Source organism: Ranitomeya variabilis, chromosome 4 (genome assembly GCF_051348905.1).
Source record: "Ranitomeya variabilis isolate aRanVar5 chromosome 4, aRanVar5.hap1, whole genome shotgun sequence".
NCBI classification, from domain to species: domain Eukaryota; kingdom Metazoa; phylum Chordata; class Amphibia; order Anura; family Dendrobatidae; genus Ranitomeya; species Ranitomeya variabilis.
In genome coordinates, this window is record NC_135235.1 from 303,461,736 (window position 1) to 303,473,899 (window position 12,164).

Here is a 12,164-nt window from a genome sequence, read left to right on the forward strand (position 1 = left end):
TCACTACAGGATCAGTAATGTATTGCATGTACACAGTGACTGCACCAGCAGAATAGTGAGTGCAGCTCTGGAGTATAATACAGGATGTAACTCAGGATCACTACAGGATCAGTAATGTAATGTATGTACACAGTGACTCCACCAGCAGAATAGTGAGTGCAGCTCTGGGGTATAATATCGTATGTAACTCAGAATCAGTACAAGATAAGTAATGTAATGTATGTACACAGTGACTGCACCAGCAGAATAGTGAGTGCAGCTCTGGGGTATAATACAGGATGTAACTCAGGATCAGTACGGTAAGTAATTTTTAACGCTGTAACTTAATTATGTATGTAAACTGTAAATTATTGGTTACATTAATGATTTAATTAGTGTTCCTGTGTAATTGTGCTCCTGAAAATCTATGCAATCTATACAGCAACTATAAGTCATTTTCCACCCCTGTGCATAATTTAGATGCTGTGGTCAATGACCTTGAATGACTGCCCTTTCTTATAACATCCCTCACCCCCCACCGTACATAAAGTAGAAGATTAGACATATTTGAACGCTCAGGGGTCCATCATGTATCTGTTCTGAAATGTTATAAGATGGCACAAACCGCAGAGTTTCACTTTGTGGCGCCGACATTTACGCTTTTCCTTTGACAGATGGGAGCCGCTGACTTTGATGTTTATCTCTCAGCTTTTAAACATTCCCTGGGTGTTTAATAACCTCCGACACCTTTTTTGATCATTTCTGGCCTTGAATTTTATGAATTGCCAAAGTTCAGTGGTAACAATTTGGTTTTCGCTCCATTTTCCGGGGGTAATGTGCTGTTTCACATTTCCTTCTCATTAAAATGTCACAGACACCTACATAATTTTGTCAGTGTGAGTGACAGCTGGATGTATCGAGATCTTTTACATGTCATGAATCACTGTTGTGACGCTTATCGGAGCAGGCTGGCGAAACATTGCAAGGGAAGAGAGTAAATGTAAATCTGACAAAAAGCGGCTGAACCCTTTTCTTTCTAATTACACCGATTTATGGTCAGGATCAAGGTCCGAGGTTCGTCCAGCTGGTGCAATGTCCTTCACTACCCGGATCTTCCTGGGGCATGTAGTCTGGCGCTCCATACAGCCTAATAGATAATGAAAAGCTCAACAACTTTTAGTCCTTTCATTTCTCGTCATTTTCAAGATCTCTGCTTGCTGTCACTTAATGGAAACACTTGGCGTTTGCAGATCAGTGCAGACCTAACGGTTGTAAACGATCAGAAGTGAACAAGAACTAGAAAATGTGAAAGAATTGAAACACAAAGTTGCAAAACTTTCACAAAATAAAGTTTCAAAGTTCTCAAGAACAGTGTGATTAAATGTTAATTTTATTGATTACTATTTGTTGCCTAGGTTGCCAACCACCACTGCAGACTAGCAGATGTGGCTGAACATGTGCAGCGCTTACAAGCTCTTTTCTACTGAGCTTGTAAGCACTACTCTGACTTTGGATGTTAGCTCCTGGGTTGGCCAGTTCCAATGCCTGTACGCTCCACCGATGCTGCAGAGGCAAAGCGGTCATCATTGCTGGTAACATTGGAAGTTCAAAGTTTGGACCAGAGGTGGATTTTGCTGCTGCTACTGTCAATCAATCAAGCAGGAGAACAAAGCACCTCTTTAAAGGGGTTCTCCACTACTCAGACAAACATTTCTGAATCCCTAAGTTTCCCCCCCCCCCCCCCCCCGGTAAAATAATAATATTTATAGTCAACTCCGATGCTACCACCATTTAGCGGTGTCGACACCGGCTCTCCCAGGGATTGCATGACATTATGTCACGCAATCACTGTAGCCAATGAGTGTCCGCTTCACTCTCCATTCGTTCTGACAAATCAAGACTTCCAGAGAAAGTGGGAGAGCCGCCGTCGCGATCACTTCCTCCAGATGTCCATTATGTCCATAGGAAATCAGAGTGAAGACAGAGCTGATTGTTGGCAGAGACTGCGAGCCATTATGTCACGCGATTCCTGGGAGACCCAGAGCCGACACTGCTGGAATAGCCCCGGCACAGGAAGTGAGTATAAGTGTTATTATTATATGGGGGGGGGGCAATACAGGGATCAGAAGAGGTTTGAGTTGTTGATACCCCCTTTAATGTATCTAATCATGTAGAATATTTGGTGACAAGATAAATTTAGGCCACCGATTCATCAAGACTGTAGTTTTGTACACCAGGCCAAATGAAGGGAGCAAAATGTGCCAAATTTATCAAGAGGCCTTAGTCAATTTGGCAGATCATAGAGCTGATAAGGCATTTATGCCAGTCTGGGGCGTAAATTACGATGAACCTGTCAAGCATGTCTAGGTTTGGGGTAAAATTGCCAAAAGTTGTAAAATTTATGCTCAACTCTTAGTTAAACAAAAATGTTGCAACATTTCACGCACTTTAACAACGGAAAACTGACGCCAACTGTTCGATAGAAAATGGCGATTATTTTTAAAGCCTTGTAAAAAGCAGCAGTCAACATTGCTAACGTGTCTGCTGCAGTATATACTTGCATTCACTATGAATTACCAATTAGGAAGCCTCGTTGTGTCCTGTGTCAGTTATTCCACCCAAGAAATATATGAATAAACGTACAACTGGGTGTTACCAGGTAGAGGCGTGTCCCTGCTCTGTGCAATCAGGGCCAGACAGTGTAGGGACACACCTCTTTGACAAAAGGGAATGGTAAAATCCAATTGTTAATGTATTCACACAGTTCCTGGAGGAACAATGGAGGACTGGCTCATTGCGATCTCTAAGTAAAGATGCTCCAGAACAGTTCTTTCTTTGCGAGGACATGAATTTGCTGAATTGGACATGTCAGACGAGGTGACAGGTTCTCTTTAAGCCTTATTTCAGATGAGATTTCGGATGATTTTCTGATGAAACTGACATGAGAAGTCTCTGACGCAGGATTTCAGCAGGAAAATTGCTCTACAGAAGGTAATAATGCAATGCTTGTTGGCTGGGAGGCGCGTTCATTACCATATTCCTGCAATTTAATCTGGATAAAAGGTTACAAATACATATGACTTAGTCAGCAATTTTAACAAGAGCAATTTAGTGCAGAAAGTCTAACTTTAAATGACTTAGCATTGATAAAAAAACCATTGGAGGTAATTATGTAGAGACATATTTTTTGCCGGAGTGACGTTGTAGCTTGGACAAGTCGTAGCGCTGTAGAGCGGGTGGTTTGAGGACAGACGGCGGGATCTGCGTCATGGACAGATCTGGTCTGGAGCTATGATCTGCAATGTCTCCCATGTCCATCCAACTAAGACAATATTATAATACTTCAGCAGCGTATTTATAAGCCATCTCGTATCTCTACAGATCCATTCAGATGAGCCAAGAATCGGGAAACTGTACTTCATAGCGCTCATCCGTATCCGCGTATGTAAACATGCCGCCAATCACCACGAGCACAAAGGCGGATTAGATCATTCATGCAGGTATTAAAATCATAGCATAGCAAAATGATAATAGTCTATGCACAGAATGAGGGTATTAACAACAGTCTTGTGCGCCCCTGACCAGGCTGTGAAATAATCACTGATCAGTTTTTATATAGCCGATGGGCAGTCATTTAAGAGTCATGGTAGACTAAACTAAGTGGGCGCCATTGCAGAAAAACCAAGGAAGAGTGACCTCTGGCACATTCAACCCAAAATTGAGGACAAAAAAAGGATTTTTTTTACATTTTGGTACATATATGCAGTCTATATTGGTACATACATCGTAGATGTGTACGGCACATCGGCATATGACTACATACATCCTATATTGAAGTGGTCCCTAACAAGCGGCCCTGACAGTTTACATCGAGGGCTGTAGCCTGTCGACAGGTGGAGAGCGTCAGGTTGGAGACCATTGGTATAAAAGTACATATATTTATTGTAGGTAAAAATATATATATAAGCACATACATGCATTATACAGTATACAGGTACACATATCCTATTTATGTAGCTCTATCCAGATCCATATGTATAAACACACATATACATACCGTATATCTATATACATATATCTAGCTATATAATATAGATAGATATATGTATAAATCCATATATCTATCTATATATAAGATATATGATAATAAAACATGAGCTATATAGGTTTACACGTGCACCTTATACAGGAATAAAAAACCTACTCTTCTCAACAAATTGCAACACCAGGAAGGAAAAGTTGGCATTGTCCACATGATCTCCAGACCAAGCTCTGGCCATCACTGTGTCCAAGACAAAAACGAGACTCATCACTTAATTCCAGCCACTGGTTTGTGTCCGGAGATTGTGGGATTAATGCCATGAAGAAGCTTTCACCAGGGAACATCAGAACAGTCCTACTCCAGGGATTTCTAACACAACAACGCCAGGCCACATGTTGTTCGGGCTACTATGAGCAGCCTGGGCGGCCTAAACGTGCCACAATGACTTACCTCCCATCTATAACATCAGGGACATCATTGGTTGGCAATTATAAAGTGCTGCCAGCAGCGGATCTTGATGATTTGTCCAAGTGCATTGAGCCCAGCAGGACATTCCTCAGACAACCATTAAGAAGCTCAAGTGATACACGTCATACAGATACAAGCATGTCAGCTATAAACATTAGGTAAATCATTTCCATATAGCCTCACACGAGCACCTTATAGGTCTATATCTGTCCAGTACAGGTGACTACTTGCATGGCGTATTGGTGCACACATCCTATCTGACATTATTAGTGTATAGATGCATACATGCCACAAATACATAAGCTCATATACATACATATGGCATCGTAAGGTCAATACACCCATCATACACTCTATGAGAAAGAAATGTCAAATTACAATGAGTTCCTGCGCTATTTGCAGGTAGCAGAGGACGTCAATGTTTATCCTCCCAGCAATGTCGGTTTTTTTTTTATACCAGTAAAACTGTCTTTTCCTCGCTGCTTCCAACTAAATAAAAGTAATAAGAAAGGTAGAAGATCTGCACAAACGCCCGCACTTTAAGGTAAGGGATTGAGACAACTTTCTTCTGGTGTGGTTCATTTTTCTTACCTACAATAGGATTCGGGTGATTCATTTCCTCCAGTTTATATAGAGATGTGAGACACGATAATTAATAGAAGGAATTAATATACGACCAGATTACAATCTCCAGGAGTATAATACACCAGAAGCAATTTCAGGACATTTTTATAGATATGTGAAGAAAAGAAAAACTAACAAGACACAGATCTTGTGCCGCGTTACAAAAATATGGCTGATTTCTGCTACAGATTGTGCGCTGATGTACCGGACACGACCTGGCGACAGGTGCGGCGCCTTTTCTAAAAGAAGCTGGGGGGGGTTATTCTAAGCCTCTTTTAGGCTGGGACAACCCAATGACTTTGGCCACAGTACAAGTCACACGGCCAGACTTGGACTGGCCCACAGGAGAACAGGAGAATCCTCCGGTGGGCCGCCACCCTTCAGCTTATTCATTTACCAATCTACCCAGTTCATTGTTATATAACTTTGTGATTGAGGATGATATCACATTTGCATGTAGCTGAAAAGTGGGGGACTGGAGTTGGTTACTGGTGGGCTCTTGGCGGCCCAGTCTGACACTGTCAAGATACTGGTGATACATCACATCATAATTCAGGTGATTAGGGTTGCAAGCAAGTTGCAAAATGTTAGAAGCAGTTGCACTTGCGCACCGTGTTTTTCGATGCCAGAGTACCTTGCAGGTCGGACCCCAATCATTAGCATTGTGCTGCAATATAGCAGTGACATAGAACAATCTTTAAGGCTACGTTCACATTTGCGTTGCGTCGGGCGCAGGTTCGGCGACGCATGCGTCATGCGCCCCTATATTTAACATGGGGCGCATGGACATGCGTTGTCTTGCGTTTTGTGACACATGCGTCATTTTTGGCGCAAGCGTCAGGGCGCACAGGACGCTACATGTTGCATTTTTTTTGCATCCAAAATCAAGCCAGAAATGGATGCATGCGTCACAAAACAATGCGTTTTTGCATGCGTTTCACATGCGTTGGGCGTTGCGTCGCCGACGCAACGCCCAACAACGCAAATGTGATCGTAGCCTAACCGCGCGACTTGTGTTCCAGCCAAAATCAGCATCTAGCCCCAAGCTAAAAGGGACTGGCCCACAAAGATCTTCTATATTCCCTTTTAGGGCATAAGGACATCTAGGATGTGGGGTCTTCTACTCCTGACCACCTCCATGATCCATTAATTAAAGGGATTATACATGAAGATTTCATTTTTTTCCTGGAATAAGTGCTAGAAGGCAAGTGGTTGCTAACTACCTGCTTGTGCCCAGAGCCGATCTCTGCCCACAGCGAGGTCACTTCTTTGGTTTCCGCTGACATCCTTAGTCAGCTCCTCTTCCACTCGGCTCTGTTGACGAGTCGCGACTGACGACATCATGCTGATGGACAGCAGCCTCCTCGCTGCTTAAATAACAGGAGCTGGCGATCAATCAGCACAACAACTGTCATTGCGCACTGTCGACAGAGCAGCACAGAAGAGGAAGAGCTACTTTTTCGACGTGCAATAGTTGAATTGCTGGAAGGAGCAGTCGGTGACCGCTCCGAGCCGAGGCCAGATGAAACGTTCAGGTAGTTACAGTACCTCTGTTTACTTTTTAGGCCCAAAGTAAAAAAAAATTGTCCTGGATAAAAGGCAGCCATATAATATTAAATGAATATGTATTACTGGCCGCAAGTTACTCTGGAAATATCAGCTGATCACCAGATTGCTTATATATATATATATATATATATATATATATATATATATATATATATATATATATATATATATATATATATATATATATATATATATATATATATATACACACTCACTGGCCACTTTATTAGGTACACCTGTCCAACTTCTTGTTAACACTTAATTTCTAATCAGCCAATCACATGGCGGCAACTCAGTGCATTTAGGCATGTAGACATGGTCAAGACAATCTCCTGCAGTTCAAACCGAGCATCAGTATGGGGAAGAAAGGTGATTTGAGTGCCTTTGAACGTGGCATGGTTGTTGGTGCCAGAAGGGCTGGTCTGAGTATTTCAGAAACTGCTGATCTACTGGGATTTTCACGCACAACCATCTCTAGGGTTTACAGAGAATGGTCCGAAAAAGAAAAAAAATCCAGTGAGCGGCAGTTCTGTGGGCGGAAATGCCTTGTTGATGCCAGAGGTCAGAGGAGAATGGGCAGACTGGTTCGAGCTGATAGAAAGGCAACAGTGACTCAAATCGCCACCCGTTACAACCAAGGTAGGCCTAAGAGCATCTCTGAACGCACAGTGCGTCGAACTTTGAGGCAGATGGGCTACAGCAGCAGAAGACCACACCAGGTACCACTCCTTTCAGCTAAGAACAGGAAACTGAGGCTACAATTTGCACAAGCCCATCGAAATTGGACAGTAGAAGATTGGAAAAACGTTGCTTGGTCTGATGAGTCTCGATTTCTGCTGCGACATTTGGATGGTAGGGTCAGAATTTGGCGTAAACAACATGAAATCTTTGGGATGTGGTGGAACGGGAGATTCGCATCAGGGATGTGCAGCCGACAAATCTGCGGCAACTGTGTGATGCCATCATGTCAATATGGACCAAAATCTCTGAGGAATGCTTCCAGCACCTTGTTGAATCTATGCCACGAAGAATTGAGGCAGTTCTGAAGGCAAAAGGGGTCCAACCCGTTACTAGCATGGTGTACCTAATAAAGTGGCCAGTGAGTGTATATACACACACACACACATATATACACAGTTCAGACCAAAAGTTTGGACACACCTCATTTAAAGATTTTTCTGTATTTTCAAGACTATGGAAATTGTACATTCAAACTGAAGGCATCAAAACTATGAATTAACACATGTGGAATTATATACCGTATATACTCGAGTATAAGCCAAGATCTCCAGCCCATTTTTTTCCCCCTCTCGGCTTATACTCGAGTCACACCCAGGGGTCGGCAGGGGAGGGGGAGCGGGGGATGTCTAATTCTACTCACCTGCTCCTGGCGCGGTCCCTGTAGGTCCCTGCTTCCCCGGCGCCGCAGCTTCTTCCTGTAGTGAATGGACACATGGTACCTCTCATTACAGTAATGAATATGCGGCTCCACCTCCCATAGGGGTGGAGCCATAAATTCATTACTGTAATGAGCGGTAACGGTGACCGCTCACTACAGGAAGAAGCTGCGGCGCCGGGAAACCAGGGACTGCGCCAGGAGCAGGTGAGTATAACGGGGAGGGGAGCGCTGCGCGATATTCACCTGCTCCTCGTTCCGGCGCCGCTCCATCTTCAGAGTCTTCTGCAGTGACGCTCAGGTCAGAGGGCGCGGTGACGTGGTTAGTGCGCGCCCTCTGCCTGAACTGTCAGTGCAGAAGACGCTGAAGACGGAGCGGCGCCGGAACGAAGTCAGGTGAATATTGAAAGTGCCGGGGGCCTAAGCGACGGAGAGGTGAGTATGTGATTTTTTTTTATCACAGCAACAGCAAATGGGGCAAGTGCCTGTATGGAGCACCTTATGGGGCCATATTCAACGTTTGTGCAGCATTATATGGGGCAAATGTGTCTGCATGGAGCATCTTATGGGGCCATACTCAAGGTTTGTGCAGCACTATATGGGGCAAGTGTCTGTATGGAGCATCTTATGGGGCCATAGTCAAGGTTTGTGCAGAACTATATGGGGCAAGTGTCTGTATGGAGCATCTGGCCCATCATAAACTTTATGGAGCATCTTATGGGGCCATAATCAACGTTTGTGCAGCACTATATGGGGCAAATATCTTTATGGAGCATCTTATGGGGCCATAATTTACGTTTGTGGAGCATTATATGGGGCAAGTGTCTGTATGGAGCATCTTATGGGGCCATAATCAAGGTTTGTGCAGCACTATATGGGGCAAATATCTTTATGGAGCATCTTATGGGGCCATAATCAACATTTGTGCAGCATTATATTGGGCAAATGTGTCTATGGAGCATCTTATGGGGCCATTATTAACCTTTATGCAGGATTATATGGGGCATATTTTAATATGGAGCATCTTATGGGGCCATCATAAACTTTATGGAGCATTAGGCTGGGTTCACATTGCGTTAATAGCAGCTCGTTCAGCACATCCGCTAAAGGGCTGCTGTTAACGCAAGTGCCGACGTTCCATCGCGCTAGCGCAGATGGAGCATCTGCTAGCTCCATCTGCGCTAGCATTGACGGACCCGGAAACGCTGCAGCCCGCGTCTCGGGTCCGTCACTCAATGACGGCACATCGCTAGCGCACGCCCATTGTGGGCGTGTGCTAGCGATGCGTCCGACATTGCATTCAATGACGGCGTTAACGGACTACTTACACCGCGTTATGCCGCGGTGTAACGTAGTCCGTTTAACGGAGTCACTGAACGCAATGTGAACCCAGCCTTATATGGGGCTCCTGATTCAATATGGATATTCAAAAACACTTAACCTACTGATGTTTCAATTAATTTTACTTTTATTGGTATCTATTTTTACTTTTGACTTTTACCGGTAGCTGCTGCATTTTCCACCCTAGGCTTATACTCGAGTCATTAAGTTTTCCCAGTTTTTTTGTGGCAAAATTAGGGGGGTTGGCTTATACTCGAGTATATATGGTACTTAACAAAAAAGTGTGAAACAACTGAAATTATGTGTTATATTCTAGGTTCTTCAAAGTAGCCACCTTTTGCTTTGATGAATGCTTTGCACACTCTTGGCATTCTCTTGATGAGCTTCAAGAGGTAGTCACTGGGAATGGTTTTCACTTCACAGGTGTGCCCTGTCAGGTTTAATAAGTGAGATTTCTTGCCTTATAAATGGGGTTGGGACCATCAGTTGTGTTGTGCAGAAGTCTGGTGGATACACAGCTGATAGTCCTACTGAATAGACTGTTAGAATTTGTATTATGGCAAGAAAAAAGCAGCTAAGTAAAGAAAAACGAGTGGCCATCATTACTTTAAGAAATGAAGGTCAGTCAGTCCGAAAAATTGGGCAAACTTTGAAAATGTCCCCAAGTGCAGTGGCAAAAACCATCAAGCACTACAAAGAAACTGGCTCACATGAGGACCGCCCCAGGAAAGGAAGACCAAGAGTCACCTCTGCTTCTGAGAATAAGTTTATCCGAGTCACCAGCCTCAGAAATCGCAGATTAAAAGCAGCTCAGAGTAGAGACCAGGTCAATGCCACACAGAGTTCTAGCAGCAGACACATCTCTACAACAACTGTTAAGAGGAGACTTTGTGCAGCAGGCCTTCATGGTAAAATAGCTGCTAGGAAACCACTGCTAAGGAAAGGCAACAAGCAGAAGAGTCTTGTTTGGGCTAAAGAATACAAGGAATGGACATCAGACCAGTGGAAATCTGTGCTTTGGTCTGATGAGTCCAAATTTGAGATCTTTGGTTCCAATCCCCGTGTCTTTGTGCGACGCAGAAAAGGTGAATGGATGGACTCTACATGCCTGGTTCCCATCGTGAAGCATGGAGGAGGAGGTGTGATGCTGAGGGGGTGCTTTGCTGATGACACTGTTGGGGATTTATTCAAAATTGAAGGCATACTGAACCAGCATGGCTACCACAGCATCTTGAGGCCATCATTTATTTTTTCCACAGGACAATGACCCCAAACACACCTCTAGACTGTGTAAGGGTTATTTGACCAAGAAGGAGAGTGATGGCGTACTACGCCAGATGACCTGGCCTCCACAGTCACCAGACCTGAACCCAATCGAGATGATTTGGGGTGAGCCGGACCACAGAGTGAAGGCAAAAGGGCCAACAAGTGCTAAGCATCTCTGGGAACTCCTTCAAGATTGTTGGAAGACCATTCCCGGTGACTACCTCTTGAAGCTCATCAACAGAATGCCAAGAGTGTGCAAAGCAGTCATCAGAGCAAAAGGTGGCTACTTTGAAGAACCTAGTATATAAGACATAATTTCAGTTGTTTCACACTTTTTTGATAAGTATATAATCCCACATGTGTTAATTCATAGTTTTGATGCCTTCAAATGTGAATGTACAATTTTCATAGTCATGAAAATACAGAAAAATCTTTAAATGAGAAGGTGTGTCCAAACTTTTGGTCTGTACAGATCCCTCCTCCATGACGTTTTGGAGAATATAGACATCACGAGTGACATCTGACCTTCATCTCTACAGCAGCGGATCCAATAAGGAGCAGGGACTCCCCATCCCAAATATCAATCTGAAGGGTCTGAAGAGCCAAATAACGTACAAACCACCTTTGTTCTCCAGGTTTGAGGAATCCAGGATCCACCGTGTACTTCAGCTGATACCCAGGTGACCCTATAAGCAGAAGATACAGTCAGATCTAACTAAGACATGCAACAATTTATATCATTTAGAACCTCCATGAAGCTGACCGGTGGGAGGCTGCAGGACAACAGGCTGGTGATAATCACTGATCCCTGGTGATTTAATCCACAGGGCATACCCCAGTCAGCTGATAGACAGCGAGTGAATATTTAGGGAACACAAAACGTTAAAGGGGTTGTCTCACTGCAGACTGCCCCTTTATTATAAGAGCAATCATCGGCTGCTCACTGCAGTGGCCACTAATGGATAAATGTGGTATTACATGCCAACCTTCACTTTAATGGCTGTCTATGTCTGCAGAGCCCATTTTCTCAGATTCCAGGATCCCATTTTCGGGATCGTAGTGGATCCCAATTGGTTGGATCTCCAAAGATCAGTTATTTCCTATCATATGGATAGTGGAAAACTTTCCATTTTAGATTAATAAACCCGAACATACATGAGTCACACCTACCGGGGTTTAATAAGCCGTCTTTGTCGATCTGAACCAAGAGTCGTGCCGGTGCATCAGAACGTGACTTCGTAGTAGAGTTAATCTGTACAAGCTGCAGGCGAGGGGTGGTCACCGGCAGAAAGCGATAAAACTGGAAGGTGAAGTAAATAGTTTGGGGCCAATTGATTGAGAAATCATCCAGGACGCTATAAAAATAACATCATGATTAGCCCGTACCACTCAACACCACACAGTGCAGACAATTCTATGGGGTCGTCTGTTCATCCCATACATTGATGACAAACATCAGAGATTTGATCAGGTCACCCA

The 12,164-nt window shown here is 43.8% G+C and overlaps 1 protein-coding gene across 4 annotated transcripts in view; it reads right to left on the reverse strand.

Moving 5' to 3' along the window:
• Positions 1-12,164, reverse strand: part of NPHP4 (nephrocystin 4) — a 249,137-nt gene that overhangs the window by 76,987 nt on the left and 159,986 nt on the right. For 3 of the 4 annotated variants that reach the window (XM_077250341.1, XM_077250338.1, XM_077250339.1), the window contains 2 exons: positions 11,856-12,040; positions 11,211-11,371 (listed from right to left, as the gene is read on the reverse strand). In XM_077250341.1, coding sequence (XP_077106456.1) covers positions 11,211-11,371; positions 11,856-12,040 — 346 coding nt within the window. The remainder of the gene's footprint in view (positions 1-11,210; positions 11,372-11,855; positions 12,041-12,164) is intronic. The other variant, XM_077250340.1, reaches the window with a different exon arrangement.